Here is a 19,906-nt window from a genome sequence, read left to right as displayed (position 1 = left end):
GGACCACCCCTTCAAATCCCCATGGTCAGATAATTCCAACCCCCTATTGCTTGCCTGCAAATGGACGTTTAAGAGAAGAAATACAGCAACCATCCCCACCATCTGATAAATATGTCAAAGTATTGGATGGCTAGGATCTTCTGAACTGAGAGCTCTCCAGGGCAGGAACCATCCACATTTGTGGGCGTCAGATCAACGATCCAAATCATTCAATGCAATGATGCATTATAATGCTTCTCCAGATATGCCTCCAGCCTACTATCATTAAGGGCCCACTTTGGTGCGGGGGTCCCACAAATTCACGACCATGCCTTAATCCCAGTTTTAGTGGACCCCAAACACCCACATCAGATTCCGCAGTGGGAAAACGGACCTCGGCCCACTTAATCACAATTACATTAACAAAGAGAAAATCTCATTTTGATAAATCTCAATTGCTCGAAATCTTAATATTGGGATTTAAGTTGGAGAAAAGCCAAATTTGACAGAGGATAAACTGACATGGACGTTGTGGGGGCGGCCAAAATCAGGATTAAGTAGAGGTGTACATGGGTTGAGCGGAGTCGAGCTTGGCACAGCTTGACTTGGCTCGGCCACTAGCTGACCCTAGCTTGAACTCGGCTTGGTTTGGTTAGCAGCTTGGGCCAGTTCGAGCCAAGATCGAGCCTCTGCGGCATTTTCTCAAACACATGGAGTGCACCTTCAATTTCTCACGGAATATAAAACAATAGCATCAGTTAGGTATTTCAACAAACACTCATTAGGCAACATAAAAATCAAGATACAAGGGTATTTGTTTCATATCCATACATTCCTCACCACCAGCCAACACTTCGTTGAGTCAATTTCATCAAACACTTATTGAGCAACATCAATATCAAAATAACGAGTCACTGAACTGGTTCAATCCGAGTTCGATTCGAATTGGGGTTTGAACTCAGCTCAAAATTTTTTCGAGCTCAAAAAATCAGCTCTACTTGGCTCGAACTTAGTTCGAACCGAGTTGAAGTTTGAGCCGAGTTAAATCGAGCTTTTTCGAGTTGAGTCGAGCGAGCTAACCGAGCTAACTCGGTTCGTGTACAGCTCTAGGATTAAGACATCACCCCAATTTTCCTTGATTTTCTATCTAAACGGGCAGTAAATTTTCAAAAGAAGCTTGTGACCATAATAATAACCAAAACCCAAATTGCTATTTCATATAAATATTAAGAATACATAATCCGCATATTAGTGTGACAAGCGAAACGGACTACTCTTTCCGAAAATTCAAGCAACTGTAATGACATTTTCTTTGCCAAACACGACACAATTGAGATTGCATTTTACAAAACTCGAGCAGAACAAATGCATTCTCTTTCTCCCCAATACTCTCTTCTCTATGTTGTTTGGTAGGGGGAGAAGGGCTAAAGAAAAGGAAAGAATGAGGTAAGAGATGGTGTTTACCTTAAAGGAATCGAGCCGAAGAGGAATACTACTTGCAAGTGCCCATTGACTGTAGATTCTTGCCAGCGGGGGAACGACTGTGCGACACCCAGGCTGTTTCATCAGATGGGCCCCACAGTGGATACACCCAAAAACCGATAATTGATTTAAGGATAACCGATGGTCCATGATTGATGCACGTGTGGACCACCTGAATGCCTATCAACCTTTTTTCTTTGTCTAGGACACATCAGCAATGGGATCTACCTGATAAACGGTCCGGATCTTGAACATGTGTGCTACATTGAAATCTTGGGGGTGCTTGTGTTTCTGCAGTTGGCGCCTGCAAGCGGCAATCCTAATGGGCTGAAAACATAGGAACAATTGGCTGAGTAACTCAGCTTCCCCCATCATCTTTGGTATAAACAGGTATCTGCCAGCTCTTGGCATTCTTCTTTGGATCGTCTGTTAGGCTCAGATCAGTCCCATCTTCCTTGAATGTCTTTATGAAAGTTCTTGCACCCATCAAAACTAGCCGTTCAATCATGAACAACTGATAATTATTCTTGACCACCGGATCCAAAACGCTGCTGTAGTTCGAAGAATATGCCAATTTATACCTGTGAAAATCCATTTATAGCCATAGTCATGATGAGTCTGTAACCATACAACACCTGGGGTTAGACCTCATGCCACGCCTAAGGTTGTCAAAGGACCGGGCTAGCCCGTTGGAACGTTGGGCTGGAATATTATGCGCGAGGCTGGGCCCTGGCCTAAAATTTAATCATGTTTATTAACCGGGCCAGGCACAGTCAATGTCTAAGAGCCTGTCGGTCCAGCCTGGCCTGTTCAGGTATTCAAGCGCATTTTTGTAATGAATCGTGTATGGTGGGGAATATCTTATGAACAGCTCAGATATGGCACAAAAGTGGGTGATTGGGATCAGGCTCAAACTGAGCCATGTGTAATCATCGTGGGCTGGGATTGGGCCTGTTTGTTTTGGCCCAGGCTGGGCTCGGTCCTATGTTTTAGTTTGTGGGTCAGGCTCAGACAGACCTCCACTAGGCCCGTCGACAGACCTACTCGTGCACTAGATGACAGATCTCTACTGGGCCCGTCAATAGACCTCGTGCCCAACATGAAGGAAAAGAATGCCTCATCAAGGTCACAAGGATTGCTAAGGGTACTCAAAATAGGCAGGACAGTATTCTTGTTAGTACTTTTGCAGAGTATGTACCTGGCAGATAGAGGTGAGAAGAACCCAGGTGATCTCTCGTTCGAAGCAATGAAGAGAGTTCGGCCTCGTGGGACCCACTTCTCGATTCTTGAGGCAATGAATTCAGGGCGGGTATCCCTATCCAGATGAGGGTGGAGAGTACGATTGACACCAAACCTGTCTTTTCTTGTCTTTATCTTGTCACCACGGCGCACATGTATTGCATCATAATCACCAAGCAGCCTTTTAATCTGTGGATATATCATTGTTCAAACGTTGATCAAAACATCAGAAAAAGACAACATCGGGAACAAAATACAACTTCCCAAATCAGATGATGCGCGTGTTTGGTTGCACCAAATATCATGATATTTCTTGGTTAATCAGTCTATTTTGGTGCAAAATATCATGATGTTTGGCACACCACCAAACACACGCCAACATAAATCCTTAATTAAAACTCACTAACAAAAATGAAGGAAAAATAGTTCAACAATATCAAGAACAGTAACCAAGTTGTTCCAAAACGGTAACGGTGGCCGTCATGGCCACTACCGTTACCGTTACGATACAGGCCGTTATGGCCCCATATCGGCCGTAACGGCCTCTTTTTTTTTGAAAAAACTGTTATAGGACCGTTATGGGGCCATTACAGTCCATTACAGGGCAGTTACGGCCAGTTTTTTTTTTTGGTAACGGCCATTACGGCTGTTTCAACCCCATAATGCGTAACACTTACGACCGTTACTGTTACGGCCATTATGTAACCGATTTTGAATACCTTGACAGTGACTTGACCCTGAGATGCATCTTCCACATGCAGTTTAACAAAGTGCTCCTCCAACTTGGCTACTACCACTAGGAGAGAAAGTGAGCTGGGCCGAGGACAAAGGGCCTGTAGGTCGGAGGTCTAGGCCTCAAGGCTTGATTACTAATTAGGATGGTTCTTGGCTTCAGTATATGCAAAACAGCCCGGCATGAGAGCCCAGCCCAGCTTATCTACACTACTCGGTGGTGTACTCGCACATGGAATGGGTCGCTCCAGGTCTGTGCTTGGATGCATAGCCAGCGGGCTACTCCTGGGCACGGTATTTAGCTCATAGCCTTGGCCAGGCATATGGTTTTCTCCGGTTACATTTTCCATCTTTCTCACAACTACAGATTCTTTTATATTATCAAGGCTAGAGTATGACACAACACTTAACGGAGTTAGGGGCCATTTGGATGCCACAAAGTTGCGTACCACACAAGCTGTCTTGAATAAGCTATGTAGGTCATAATAGCTGTATTGTCCCTTATTTGTCAAACACTTGGAATAACGAGTGGGAGCTTAAGATGGTTGGTGGCATATGCAGCATCTAGATCACATGTGTGCACATTGACACGTGTAGCGCTTGAAGATTGATGGTGGCACATGTGGATGCTTGAACATGGATATCAAATATGTAACGCATGTGATGCATGTGCACGGAAAATTATGTTTCTGCATGCACCATACTAGGGATAGCGTATGGATAAGGGACGCAGATTGCCTGTGCCCCTGGCATAGGAAGTTCCTGTAGTCAGAAGCTGTGTGGGGCCCACAGAGATGCCCGTCACAAATCCACTGTCTATCAGTTTTGCAGGACCACAATAGGACAGGAATCTAAAAATCAGGCAGATCCAAAACTCATTGGGGCCACACCACACGAAACAGTGGGAATGGAAATGTCCACCACTGAAACCTTCCTGGAGCTGACCATGATGATTATATGCTATCCAAACCGTTCATAGGGTTATTACCACTCAGATAAACTGTAGCCACAAATATCATCCTGATACAAAAGTTCTGTGGCCCCCACAAAGTTTCCAATGGTGGGCATCTAGTTTCTGCTGTTTCGTGTGGCGTGGCCCACTTGAGTTCTGGATCTGACTGATTTTTAGAGTCCTGTCCTGTAGTTGCAAGTTCTGTGGCCCCTGCAAAGTTTCCAATGGTGGGTGTTCAGTTTCTGCTGTTTCAGGTGGCCCACATGAGTTCTGGATCTGCCTGATTTTTAGAGTCCTGTCCTATTGTCACCTTCAAAAACAGATAGACAGTGGATTTGTCACGGGCCCTACACAGCTTCCAACTACAAGAACTTCCTGTGCCTGCAATCCGCATCCATGGATAACGTATTAGACTTTAGCAAAGCATAGACTATCCTTGCTTAACAGTCATATTTTGAGTACTCGGTAACTCATTTTCCTTGCTCAACGTGCAAGAGTGCACTCGACAAACTACCTACAAGTTGCCTAGATAGGACAGTTCATGCAGTACATACTTTGTGAGCATCCAAACAGCCCCTTGAAAGTTGTTGATAACACAAATCAAGAATGACAACGAGGTCATGGGTTTGAGTACCCATTATGGTGAAATCCCACTGTGGTGTGAGTGCGTGGGTGTGTGGGGTGTGAGTGCGTGTAAACAAAAAAAAAAAAAAAAAAGACTGAATGACAATGCATAACAGGACGATCATGTACTCAACTATAATGCTTGTATACTCCTCAGAGACATGTGGCACTCCTGCACATCAGGATAGCTCATCCATTGGGCCCCATCATGAAAGGGCCATGGACTAAAATCACTCCAGTCCGATGATCCTAACTGCTTGAATGAAAGTCTTCTGCCCATTAAATGTGAACTGTTAATTGAGTACTTCCTGGCTGTCCCTTCTTCCCTTAAGACTCCTTCAACTGAATGGTTGGCATCATCTGATAGGCGTGGTTTTGGGCCTATGGTCAGTTCATGACCGGGCTTGTGGATGAGCCATCCAGATGTTGTACACGTGTCAGATGTCCCCAGGAAGTGCATATTGAGTGTGATATGAGTGTTTCTGTACATGTCATTAATGTAGTACAAAATTACTATAAAAACCAGTTCTGAAACTTGAATCAAGACCCTAGATCAGCTGGGATGGTGCTGCAAGGAGTGCCCCTGATGGACTTCAGTCATTGATAGCACTTTATCAAGCATTATCAATCATATCATGTTAGTACTGCATCACCATCTTCTTCAAATAAGTAATAAGACTCACCCACAATCAAGCATGTAAAGACATTTTATAAAGGCAGCAGAAATGAATAGATCCCAAAATGATCTGAACAAGAATCAAGAGGTTTGCTAAGCCCACATGCACCTCCCCATGGATGTGTACATGCAGACACCTGCAAATTTGTATCAAACATCCATCCCATGCATCAGGTGGCCCCACCCTGTAGATAGCCTGGCCAAAATAACAGTCCAGTCCACTTCTCAGGTGGAGCACGCATGTCGTTAAGACCATTGGAAGTTGATTTTAAACCATTTATTGTCTTTATACATATGTGAACCACCTGATGAGTCAACCAATCTGATTTTTGGCTAGTTCATCTACCCACTGGGGCCGGCCTGATGCACGGTTTGGATGTTGCACACGCATACCAAGTGTGGTCATGTGAAGACATATCCGGGCTTATTGCAGCTCTAAGAATCAAAACTAAAAAGGATGAGGAGACTATTGGAGTTCATCACAAGGCCAGGTTGGAGTGAAGCATTTAATTTTTAACAAGGCACTTGAAGTGAGATGCAGCCATTTAAGTTTTGTACACCAACAAAAAGATTTTAAGTAAAAAGAACATTCATTTACTGCATGTTTGTGTAAAAGAAGTCAAAAATTCTTTTTGATTCTGACATGAATAGGTGGCAGACATGTCAACACATGAGATTTTCAGTCCATGCCACAAGGATCAACAGAAAAAGAATGGAGTTTCTTTCATCTTTTTACGAGGCACTTTCCTGCTAGATGACAAGACACTCCAACAGGGAGGCATGGGCCCCCCCCAGTCGAAACATGTCGGAATCGAAATTTTATTTTAATTTTTAATTTTTTATTCTGCTATATAAGTAGACCTTAGATTGAGAAACTGTTAGCTCAAACATATCATACCTGATCTGCTGCATGTCTTAGTTTACTGGCTGCCATCTTAGGAAGAAATGAATACGGCAAGGAAATTGCACTACGGTTGTTTCGATCCTTGCACTCCATAAACCTGGATATTTGTTGCAATCATGACCTACGTGAGAGGTAATCCTCAACGTTTCAAAAATCATAAAGCAATATTATGAATTCTGCATGCATTGTGATTACATGCTCCTATGAACTGCAGTAGATAGATCTTCTATGAAGTGACATCCACACAATAAATGTGGGAAACATGTAGAGTCATCAGGACCATCGATCTGGTGGGCCACCACTTGGATGGGCTATGGACCAAACATCCCAGTGGTTGGGTAACTCTGATTATTTGGTTATTGCAAGTTGTGCAACTGAATGTTAATGTTGCTCATTTCTCAGTCAATCATCCTTTTTTCAGGACACTGATCATATGGCTACCCCATTCCAATTGCCTGCTCTCTACTTTGTTTTTTCTTTCGGATGATTGATACCTATCCTTTTCGGATATGGGCATGCACATGGTGGCCCATCAAATAAATGGTCCTGATCACCATATGCAAGTCCCACTTGCATGCTGATCATGGTCGCATTTGCCTTTCGTTATAAGCGAAATGACAACTTCCCATGCACACGACAGTAAATAAAGAAACGGCATATAAATGACAGATTTACCATGAAAGAGGGCTTGCAGTACGGTTTATCAGCAACAAATTTGAGTAGGATCTATTTTCTTTGAGATCGACTCTACTGATTCCTTCCACATGGGCCACTCCCCTGTGTCCAAGCTTCATACTTGTTAATAGTACGTGGTACCACATTTTTGAATTGTCTAGAATTACTGGCACTGTGTCGTATATGAGGTCCAAATCATACAACGAGTCCATGGCACAGGAGTTCACTGCCCATCTACCAGATAAATGAGAGAACTTCAGATGATGAAATACAACCTTGGTGTTGGAAAGAAAGGGAAAATGCTAGCAGACGAGCAATCGTATGGAGGGGGAAAAAAAACTCAGGTTATAGCAATTTGATGTCTAAATGTGAAACATTCTATAAAAACAGAAATGCACCTTGAATGTAATATAAGAGGAATTATATGATTCTTTACCCAAGGATATAATGGGCCCGCCATGAATAGACCATGCCCTAAAAATTAACTAGAAGGGTTAATCCCAAACCTAAAATCAGTGGGCTGGAAAGAGATGGTTAAAACAGAGCAACAGCAAGTGGTTCATGTTCAGTATATACTTAAAAAAATGCCAAAGATTGTCTGGCCAGGATCTTCCAATCTAGGAGATTTTCTGGAATTTTCTATTCCCATGGGGTCCATCCAATCAAACAGTCTGGATCACCAAAATAAGGGACCCGCTTGTAGGTTCTAAAGACTCAAGGCACGACGACATCGAAGGTCAAGGATCATGGGTAATGATCTAGATTAAACATTAATACCATAATTATAGTGTGAACAAGATGTGTGGTCCCCAAAGTGATGTGTACAAGACATCCACTCCAACCATCATGAACGCCATCCCTTGTTTGGCTATAGGGCCAAAAATCATGCCAATCCATGGCTCAGGTGGGCCACACGAGCAGAAGCAGCCAGGGGGGGGAGGCGTGCCCTCCCAAGTTTTCCCTATGGTGTGGCCCACCTGAGTTGGACTGGGATGATTTTTGGGCCCAGGCCAAACATGGGAAGGCTTTGCATGATGGTTGGTGCGGAGGTCATGAACAAATCACAGTGGGGCCTGCACGATTCATTTGCACCACGATTGTGGTGAAAACATTTGCATTTGATCATTTTCCAAGGATCATATAATTCCTCATAGCATAAGTAAGATACAACTGAACACATGATGCTTAAAATCAGAAAAGGCAAGGACATAGCAATTAACAAGCATGCAATGTGCATGATGAGAGGGAAAATACTAAAATTTCCAAGGCTAATTGCAAACTACAGGAAAACAAAAAAGCATAACTATCCCCAAGAAGTACATTTTTTGAAAAAACAAGATCAGCTCTGCTTTCTTTAAATTGACCAGAGGCAGCAGTAATGAATTCAGTGCTCAGATTTCAGGTGTAAGAAAATCCAAAAAAAAAAACAAACGCACCTTTCCTCAGAACTCACATTGTTGGTCTGATGGAGGATCCCCTTCTTGTTGTGTATTGGATTGATGCACATTCTAGAAGGCATCACGAAAGCCCTGAAAGAAAGAAAGAAGGAAAGGAAATCTCAGAACGAGTAGTTGTGTTTTCTCAAAGCCTGGGTTTTGAGTCTTCTCATCCCAAACATCTGTCATATGCCAATTGGGGGGGAATGTATGATTCTTAACCACTTGGTACTCGAATCTCTTGCAAGATAAACTTAATATAAGGAAATATAAGAGGGCATAAACCCTGTAAAAAAATTTTAAAAAAAACTTTGAATTGAAATTCTCTGAGTCTTCAAATTCTCAAGCCACAAAGTTCTTGGAAAAAAGCCATGGAAACCCATAGAAGTGGATAAAGAGTAAATAACTAAGAAAAAAAAAAAAAACTTGATCAAACCAACCTAAAATTGCACAATTCCTTTTATTTCCTAGGGGCCTGTTTGCTAGACACCTAAAAATGAGTTCATCTCATTTTAGGTTATCATAATTCGTAACTATGTATTAGAGATCATATTATTTTTGGTGAGGATTAAAATTATATTGACAACCAACAATCATCATCTCGGACACATAATTGTGATTACCTAAAATGAGATGAGCTCATTTTTTGGCGTCTGCCAAACAGGCCTAAAATGAATGCATTTGAGGAAACGTAGGAGTATCACCGATAGGTAATAAGATGATGGAAAGTAGACTTAGATGGTTTGGACATGTGCAATGGAGACCAAGAATGCGCCGGTTAGGAGCGAGTTGGTACAAGTTGAAGGCTCTAGAAGGGCAAGAAGAATGCTCAAAAGGATGTGGATGGACGTAGTAAGAAAAGACTTGATGACCTATGGTATAACTAAAGGTATGGCCCTTGAAAGAGTAGAACGGCAGAGCAAGATTCACATAGCCAATCCCGATTAATTGGGATAAGGCTTAGATGATGACAATGAAATAATGACATAATGACTTATAGTAATAATAATAAAGACAATGAAACAAACTAAATAGAAACAGGAAAGTATTCAAAATCGGTTACATAACGGCTATAACGGCCATTATGTAATGGTAACGGTCATAACTGTTACGCGTTACGGGGTCAAAATGACTGTGCAATTTCTTTTTCATTTCCTAAGACCGTCACAAATTTCTTAGAGAGAGAGAGAGAGAGAGAGAGAGAGAGAGAGAGAGAGAGAACCAAAGGGCCTTCTTTTCGTCAACAGTGAGGACCAGAGAGAGAGGACCAAAGGGCCTTCTTTTCATCAACAGTGAGGACCAAAGGGTCTTCGTGAAAAAAAGTTAAGATTAGAGAGGGATAGAGAGGCTACTTGCAAATTATTGTAGGATTCAAGTACGGAAAGTAAAGGTAGCCCTAGCAAGGTTCAGGAAAGGAAATGTAGGGGGGACATTTCATATACCTATAGAGGTGTGGAAGATGCTGGGAGAAATCAGATGAGTTTAGTTAACTAGTCATTGCAATAAAACTTTCGAGCAAAAAATAAGAGATGAGTGAGGAGAAGCACACTTATTTAAAAGACAAAGGAGATTCAAAAACTTGGATTTGCACCCAACAGGGAATCAAACTCATTAGTCACATAATGAAGCTCCGGAAGAAGGTAGAGGAATAAGATTACAATGAGAAAAAATCCCAAAAAAAGTTTGGCTTCATAGCCCGAGAGATCAACAGTAGGAGCTACTTTTCTACTTTGACAATTGATGGAAGCATATAAAGATGAGAGGAAGAATATGTACATGGCTCTTATAGATCTGGAGAAAGCAAATGATGGAATATCTAGGGAGGTTATATAGTGGTAATGAGGAGTAATGGGGTCCTAGATGAATATATCAACATCGTTAAAGACGTGTGAAGGTGCAGTTACAACAGGGAGAATGGAGTATTATGGTGAGATTAAACTAAGCTCTTACTCGACGTCACGAAGCTCTTCCTTGTTTGCGCTTGTTGTAGAGGAATTAATCACTAGCATCTAGGATGAGTTCCCTTGGCGTATGATGCAATGTTGGTCAATCAGACTAGAGAACATGCAGGCAAATGCCAAATCAGAGGTTTGGATGGAGGTTGTAGAGTCTGAAAGCTTAAAAATTAGTAAAACCATTGGAATGCAACTTATTTTTCAAAAAATATTTGGAATGCAACTTCAGTAGGAAAAATTATAGTGTGAGGTTTTAGTAAAATTAAATTAAATTAACAGAAGTAATAGACTGACGATGCTATATACAGCAAGTGTTTGGTGGTTACAAGGGAGGAGGGCAGATTGAGATGGTTAAGTTGAGATAAATGTGGTAAGACTATGAAGGCTAAATCTAAAAACAGGGTGATTTGAAGCAACTTACATGTCGTTCCAATGAGAAATAAAATGGTGGAGAGCAAATTGAGATGATTGGATGACGCATATTGAAGATAGGAGACAATTACGATAAGGAGGGGAACACTTTACTAGGGTTGAAGCACTTGAAAACATGACGAGAGGAAAACCTGAAAGTATTTGGATCAAGATTGTGAGAAGGTATACGTTTGTTTATTTACCAAGGATAGGGACCTTAGATAGGATTGATTGGAGCGACCCCAGATAGCTGGGATAAGGCTATGATGATTATGATGACGACGAATGCATTTCTTCCCCGAGACCCTATAGCTTAATTTTCCTCGAAAACCAATTCCATTGGCATTTGGCAGATTAACTCTGTTCTGATTGCTTTTCAAAAAATCCCGAGTGCTCACAAAAAATTGGACCACATGGCATGCTGATATGGTGACCCAGACTGCTCACCTGCCCCCCACCAATGAAAATTTAAATAATCAGACGATGATGTGATGGGCGGTAAATAAGACTGCAAGCTACAATTCCACATAAAAGAAGAAGACGATGAAGAAAACAAGAAGCAAAGAGGTCACTTTTTTTTTTTTGAAAGATAACTTATATTAAGAGGAAAAAAAAAAAAAAACAGAAACAAACACAGGACACTGCTAAGATAGCAGAAGAAAAACTAAGCCTCGAGAAAGGCTAGAGGTCACTTATCATCTGCTTTCACAAAACATTGGACCACATGGCACACAATCTGGTGATCCAGACTACTCTCTGGTGGGTCCCATGTGGATGGACCACCAATAAAAATCTCAATAATCAGACTATAATGTAATGGGCGGTAAATAAGAATGCAAGCTACAATTCCACACTTGGTGGCAAAATGTCTACAAACCCAGAACCTAGGGACATGGACTGCCTGCGACTCTCGACTGCAGGAAGTTCTTGCAGTCAGAAGCTATTTGGGGCCCACCATGATGTTTGTGAGAAATCCACCCGTCCAGCTGATTTGCCAACTCATGTTAGGACATGAGCCCAAAAGTGTTGCAGATCAAAAACTTAAGTGGGCCACACAATAAGAAATAGTGGGGATTGAACGCCCACCATTGAAGCATTCGTGGGGCCACAGAAGTTCTGGATCTGGCTAATGTTTGTGTTTTCAGTTAGTCCCAATGGGAATGACCTTATGAACAGTTTGGATGGCTTACAAACGTTACAGTAAACTCTGGGAAGGTTTCACCAGTAGGCATTTCCCTCCCCACTTTTTCCTGTTGTGTGGCTCACTTGAGTTTTGAATCTGCCTCATCTTTGGACACGGATTGGCTAGTGAACCTAACACTAGCCAAGTAGTCAATGTCAAAACTTTGTGGGCCCCACCATGATGTATGTGTTTTATTCACGCCATCCATCCATTTTGTCAGCTCATTGTAGAGCATGAGCCCAAAAATGAGGCAAATCCAAATCTCAGGTGGACCACACCACAGGAAAACAGTGGGGATTGAATGTCCACCATTAAAAACTTCCTATGGCCCACTGTAATGTTTATTTACCATCCAACCTGTTGATAAGGCCACATAGACCTAGATGAAGGGAAAACACAAATATCAGCTTGATCCAAAACTTCCGTGGCCCACAAAAAGTTTTCAACAGTAAGCGTTCAATCCCCACTATTTCCTGTGATGTGGTCCACCTGAGATTTGGATCTGGCTCGTTTTTGCGTTCATGCCCTAAAATGAGCTGGCAAAATGGATGGACGGCTTGGATAATACACATACCTCATGGTGGGGCCTGTAGAGCTTTGACACTAGCTAGCTGGCTGGTGTTGGGGTCACTAGCCAAACTGCATCCCTCATCTTTGGGCTGATAAAACTGGTGGATTTCTCACAAACACAGGCAATCCACGTCCAATCCTAGGACTGTCTGCCTCATGTGATTTTTTATTAGCGGCTGAACGACAGAAAGATACATCACATCAGATGAACCACGACACATCACCAGGTAAGTAGCATTATGCATGTTGTAAAGAATACATAACCCCAATGCAGAGAAACTCTACTAAGTTTTGATGTCTATGACACTGAATTTCTTCCAATAACCAAAAATCAACTGGAAAAAGAAAACCCTCATAAACCCAAAAGGGCAAATCTAACATTATTACAGCATACCAATCTCCTCATACTGCGAGCTAGCACTCGAATTGGACCTTTGAGACAACCTCCATGATCCGGACAGTTCATCCGGTGGGTACATCAATGGACCATGCATCCTAATCACACAGATTTGACAATCACAGCCAACCCATTGGTGGACCCACCTCCCATCCAATGCTGACCATTGCCACTGCTCTTTCCACCATCCACTTAAAAGTCACCAGAACATCGGTGAGAATTCCCTATCATGGAAGATCCACAGTGCAACCCACCGAATGCATGGTCCAGATCATGGACCATAGTCTCACACACCGATTTCCTTATCCGGTGCACTGGATCTCAAACTGGCCCCGTGGCACAACGTCCATGACCAAGACAGCTCATCAGGTGGGTCCACAAGGATGGACCAGTGCACCCAAGTCCAGCAGATTTTGATGATCGCAGCCAACCCAAATGCTGGACCTTTTCCCATCCAATCCTGATAATGACCACTATCCTTTTCCACCATTGACTTTAAAGTCGCTGAGCTCGGAAAGAGAGATTTCCCAATCGCACCTGATCCACAGTGCGAGCCACCTAATAAATGGTCCTGATCATGGACCATAGGCTAACCTGCCAATTTCCTTATCTGATGTGCTGGCACTCCATGAATGGTCCGGATTCTTGGACCATAAACTCACAGAAATGAGAAACCAGGGTGCCCCAAATCCTCACATTGCTCCTATCCATTACCACTATCCACTTAAAAGCCACTGACGGTTAAATGAGCTACAAGATCGTCCAATCAGTGAGATTTCCCTATCGCGGCCAATCGACAGTGCAACCCACTCAATGAACCGTCCGGATTCATGGATCATAAGTTGAAAGTTAGTAGTTCCAGGTGCACTCAATCAATAGCATTGACCCCAAAAATGCAAAACAGCAAAAAATTTTAAAAATTAAAAAATAAAAAAATCCAATCTAAACACAAAAAACCCAAATCAGCAAAAACCCAAAAAACAATTACTCGAAAGATTACAAAAATAAATATTGAAAGAAAAAATACCTTTGAAGAAACATAGCTTCTTCGAGAGCGCACCGCAGGCTCGATTCCTGATGGCCCAATCCCTCGCACGAATCGCAATGCTTCCCCGGGCAATCGATCCGATCTCCCCAATACAAATACTTCTCCGGAAACGGCCTCTGCTTCTTGTCCTTCAACAGATTCCTCACGGTTTTTGCTGTGGGGATCGAGAATCCGAAGGTGGAGATTGACGATGAGAAGACGCAGAAGAATCCGACGACTGCGATGGAGACGGCGAGTAGGAGAATTGGGGATCTGGGTTTTGATCTGTTCTTCGGATTTCTGTAAATCGCCATTGGCATTGCAGAGAGGAGAAAGAAAGGGTTCGGAAATAGTGAAGAATAGAGACTTCAACGGATCTTAAGGAGCGGTTTTGGTATGCCACAGGAGTACTCGAATTTGTAGTCCGCAGTAAAATCCAGCTTGGTGTAACCCACGGTAGGTGTATGATCCTAGGCCCGGATTATCTATTCTATGCTCAGGAGTGGTTTTGCCCAACCCTGACACATCCAGCACTGCGTGTGGTGGGACCCACCGTGGAGGTCAATGTAGGGCCAGGCGGGTGGACCCCTTATGTGGGGCCCAATATGATGTATGTGACTTACATCCACGCCGTCTATACGTTTTAACCTGAACTTTCAGTGTTAGTTCGTCGCATAATGCAAGATGATTATGTCCTAATTGACGCAACCGCATTTAAGTCGTATAAAAGTTTATTACAATCTAAGTGTCAAAATCAAAAGCTTGCGTGGTAAAAAAAAAAACTTGTGTGGCTATGGATAGAGACACTTGTAAGCCTAACGCATTTGTAATGAGAGAGATCTGTAAGGTTGCAAAATGTGGAGGCAACTACACATTACAAACAATCTATTTTATAAGTGATTTTAAAAGATTGTACAACATTGAGATGTATAACTTCAAATTCAAGTAAGTTATCCTCGTAGAGCTGCGAAAAGCCCATGAACTCTAACCACCAAAAAATCATTCTCTCAGCCACACTTGATGTAAAGATGCCGATCATGGTGTGATAGCGATTTGATGCCCTGTAAAGTTGCAAAAAAACGCAGGGAAAAATCATAAGGTTTTCTCAGCCCTTGAGAGACACCTGAGTTATCCTTCAACCAAGACAAGTATTTTGATGATGATGCTTCAGTAGGAATGGACCAGGCTACATCCATGTCTAACTCAGAAGGTGGGATGTCCACGCTTTGGCATTTAGTTGTATTCAATCTCTGCTAAAGGGGGGCATCCGTAGACACATCACCCTTAAATGAAATTATTCATACTCATCCACTTCAAGTGGGCCCTAATCAAAGGGCCTATATGGCTAAAGACGGGCCTGTAGATAGCTATAAGATCGGATCGGTCATTATTAGGGTGCACAAATGGCAAATTGAATGAAGGAACACAGTATCTGGTCTACCCTTGGAGCACCACCAGATTAACACAACCTATGAACATTAGTGTGTAATTGGTTTCTTTGCAAATAATTTATCGATGACCGTATATGCATAAATACAGTCCCCACACAACTGTTTCTCGGGCCAATCTAAGTGATACCATGAGGTTAGCTAATTCCATGCACGTGTGGGAAGCTTGTGCATCCATGTGCAAACACACGTGCCACCCATGGAATATGTGTGAGAGATTTGAGCTCTCCATCTAGTTGGAAACAATGCTTAGATCTTCATCTATTCACTCTTGATGTAGACTCTGATTTTGGATTGTATTCCCAAATCCAAACAGTTTATACCATGAGCCTTCACTTGTACGGTGGATAACTAACAAATAAAATCTTTAAATTGAATTTGTTTATGTAAAAATCTGGTCCACCCTCTTTAAACCTTCGAGTACCTGCACAGGAATAATACAAAGGAGACCCTGGTTAGAGCAGGGGACCCTTCGATGCCAAAGTCAGGATAGGAATCTGGGTCTTATAGTATTGAAAGGTTCGGGGAGAGAGTTTTTGCGTACCTTTCACTCTTGGAGTGTCTCCCATTTATAGGAGAGGGAGGATCCCACCGTACAGGGATTCTCTCTTCAATATTAGGAGATTTGATTTGATTGTAATCTGCTTACGGATGCTTCCCGATCCCGAGATCCTCGGGATCGAGAATCCTTTCACAAGATTTTCGAAACATTATTTAAGCTTACACCATTTCTTCCTTGCTCGGCTCAGCCTTAACTAACTCAAGTAACAGACAAGTCTCGACTGGTTGCAAGGATAAAACTTTTTGCCTCCTGTCGGACAGAACAGGACCGGCTTATGGCCGAAGTACTTTCTCAATCCGATAGCCGACACTATAACAGGTCTAATATGGGTCGGTTTTACAGTCGGTCAGGTGACTTCTAGCGTTCAAGTCTTAATCGACCCTTCTAGACGTTGCTGCCTCGTTAGCCAAGCAAACTTTATGCGTCTTATTTTGCCTATGGCTCCTGACTCTTAAGGTCTCGGTTGGGATTCGTTTCCTAAAAATTCGAGCTAAGTCTCTTCTTTAAGCTTTGTCTCGTCTCGGTCCAACACGTTGCCTCGAACTCTCAGGCAGTGCCAATAGAGTTGGTCTATTCCATAACCGGGTCTCCGGACTTAGTATTTTTTCCCCAACAGTAAGCCCCCTACTCCTTGTGTTAGCTATGTCGACACTAAGGAGTAACGAGTTTTTAAGTCAGTGTACCCTGGAAACCGAGGTTATGAGGGGGCATTTAATACTTCTTGTGTCGTTCTTAACTGACATAAAAAATGAAGGCTCCTCCGAGGTCGGTGCTTCTATCGGACCCTCGGCCTTCAAAGAAGGCGAAGATGCCTCTGAAGGCTAAGGAGTCATCAGCCCCAATTGCCCTTGCTCCGGTCGTCCCCGACCGTCGTCGTGCTTTCTGACCCCAAAGAGAGGGCGGAAGAGGCAGGAGCGGCTCCTGCCGAGTCTCAAGTGGCTTTTGAGTCGGGACCTGTTGCAGAGCGAGTCTCGAAACTAAGAGAGGAGCAGAGAGGGGAGACTTCAGGAGGGGGATGACTCAATAGGAGCCCTCGCTTTTCCAGCAGGTGGTATCGGGGATGATCCCTTGGGCCATCGCTCATGGGAGCGAGAGAGACTTCTCTAGTCTTTACAATGCCTCTTCACTGCAAACTCTTGGTCATGCGACGAAGATACTTCTTGAGGTAACGTCGTGATTTTTCTCTTTTTTTTTTTGTTTGTGATTTCTTCTATTGGTGACTCAGTCTAGCCTCAGATTTTCCTTTTGCAGTTGGCCCCTTGTTTGGTTAAGGTCTGCTCGGATCTTACTGTCGCTCAAAAGAAGGTAGCTGAGGCGAGAGCAAAAGTCGAGGCTACCTTGGCTCGGGCTAGAATTCTGTCGGGCAAGTTGGGACTCGCTAGGAAGGCCACTGCTGATACCAAAGCTGAGTGTGCTCACGTGGCTTCACTACTGATGGAGGCTCAAGAAGAGAGTCGGTAAATCCATCAAGCTCATGCCTCTTGCGCGAATAAGTTGGCTCGGACTAAGGGTGAGGCTGAGGCAGCCATTCGGAAGGCCATCGACGAGGCTACGGAGGCCAAGGAAGCCAAGGATTGGGCTGTGCAGGCCTTTCTCGAATCTCAAAAGTTTGAGGAAGAGAGGGATCGCTTGTATTAGAGCGGATACACAGCTTGTATCAAGGTGATGAAAGAATCTTTTTCCGACCTTGATCTCTCGGGATTTGAAGAAGGTGCCGCTGATTCCGAGGAGCCGGAGGCTGAGGACGCCGAATCTGCTGATGCTGTGGCTGGTGTCGAGGTCGAGACAGCTCCTGAGGTTGCTCCCAGTAGTGGTAGCTGAGTCTGAACCACTTCTTTTGGTACCATCATCAGCTCCATTTTTTGCACTCACACCAGCTCTCTAAACAGACCGAGCTCCAGGGCAGGCTCGAGAGTATCCACGGCCAAGGAAGATGCTTGCGTGTCACGGCCGACCTTTCCTTTTGCTTTTAAGCCTTTTACTTTATCAATATAATGTCGCAACAAGATATAGCTCAATGTAACAAATGTACTGATAAATGAATATACTCAGTTTTCTTTTATTCATCTTGATTCAGTTTACATGCTTGTTAGTTTTGAATCTTTCTGAACGCTTCACTGGGCTGACCTAGGGGTAGTAGATTTTTAGATGCTCAGCATTTTACGGATGGGGTAGCAACTATCCGGTTAAGTCTTCCAATCAATACGTTCCTGATCGGATGATGTTTGAGACGACATAGGGTCCTTCCCAGTTGGGTCCCAGTGTGCCCGCACCAACTTCCTTAGTGTTGAGGAATGTTTTTCGGAGAACCATGTCCCCGACTCGAAATCGCCTGACATTGACTCAGACATTATAACACGGAGCTACTTGTTGCTGCCGAGCCATAGTTCGTAACCGAGCTCTTTCTCTTTATTCGTCTACAAGGTCAAGTCCGAGGGCCAAGAGTTCTTCATTATCCTCTTCGTTAAACGAACTGATTCGGGCTGAAGGCAGCCCGATCTCGACCGGAGTAACGGCTTTCGAACCATAAGTGAGGGAGAAAAGAGTTTCTCCTGTGACAGTTCGAACCGTGGTTCGGTATGCCGATAGTATCTTTGGGAGTTCTTCAGCCTATGTTCCTTTGGCTCGGTCAAGCTTAGTTCGAAGATGCCGTTTGATGATCTTATTGATCGCCTCAACCTGTCCGTTCATCTGGGGATGATGGGGCGATGCGTATACATTTCTGATTCCGAGATTATCACACATCTCATGAAAGCTCTTAGAGTCGAACTGCTTCCCATTGTCGATAACAATGGTTCGGAGTATCCCGAACCGGCAAACAATGTTCTTCCATACGAAGTCTGTAATCTTCTGCTTAGTTATTTTGGCCAGTGGCTCAGCCTCGGCCTACTTTGTAAAATAGTCCACTGCTACGACAGCGAACTTGGTCTGTCCTTTTCCCATGAGTAGTGGTCCGATAATATTAATTCCCCACTGCGCGAAGGGCAAAGGACCATTTATGGAGTCAACTCCTCCGGGGGTTGCCTTGAAATGGCTATGAACCGTTGACATTTGTCGCATCTATGGAAGAGCTTACGAGCGTCGTGCTGGATGGTCGGCTAGTAGTACACCTGACGTAGAACCTTATGCCCGAGTGATCGTCCTCCTGAATTATTTCCACATATTCCTTCATGTATTTCTCGCAGTACGTAGTCGGCTTCACTGGGGTTTAGGCATCATAGTAATGGAGCATAATAACCTTTCTTGTACAGCACTCCGTTGAGTATGGTGTAGCGAGAAGCTCGGATCTTTAATCGTCGAGCCTCGGCATGATCTTCGGGTAACTCTTCATTGTTGAGATATCGGATAATTGGGTCGAGCCAAGTGGGTTCCGAATCAATTGTATGCATGATCAAGTTAACTGGTTCACTGATACTCGGCTTGGTGACGTACTCGATCGGAATGGACCTGGGTATGTTGTCCTCGTTGGCTGAGGCAAGTCTTGCTAACAGATTGGCTTTAGCGTTTTCTGTCCGAGGGATCCGAGTAACCACACACTCTTAGAATCCATCGATTAAATCTTTGGCTTTATCCACATATGCTTTCAATTGCTCTTTACGTGTTTGATACACACCGACGACTTGATTGACGACCAATTGTGAATCGCTGAAAACA

At 43.4% G+C, this 19,906-nt stretch overlaps 1 protein-coding gene across 1 annotated transcript; it reads right to left on the bottom strand.

The window, feature by feature from the left end:
- Positions 1-1,156: 1,156 nt before the first annotated feature.
- On the bottom strand, positions 1,157-14,636 carry LOC131251008 (uncharacterized). Its single transcript, XM_058251446.1, has 6 exons — positions 14,243-14,636; positions 8,700-8,792; positions 7,264-7,497; positions 6,583-6,685; positions 2,660-2,889; positions 1,157-2,042 (listed from the first exon to the last, which is right to left on the bottom strand). Exons 1-6 carry the CDS (start codon positions 14,560-14,562, stop codon positions 1,820-1,822), a joined length of 1,203 nt encoding a protein of 400 aa, XP_058107429.1. The 5' UTR covers positions 14,563-14,636; the 3' UTR covers positions 1,157-1,819.
- Positions 14,637-19,906: the final 5,270 nt, after the last annotated feature.

Source organism: Magnolia sinica, chromosome 7 (genome assembly GCF_029962835.1).
Source record: "Magnolia sinica isolate HGM2019 chromosome 7, MsV1, whole genome shotgun sequence".
Lineage (NCBI taxonomy): Eukaryota > Viridiplantae > Streptophyta > Magnoliopsida > Magnoliales > Magnoliaceae > Magnolia > Magnolia sinica.
The sequence above is the reverse complement of the archived record's forward strand: the minus strand, read 5'-3'. Positions and strand labels throughout refer to the sequence as shown.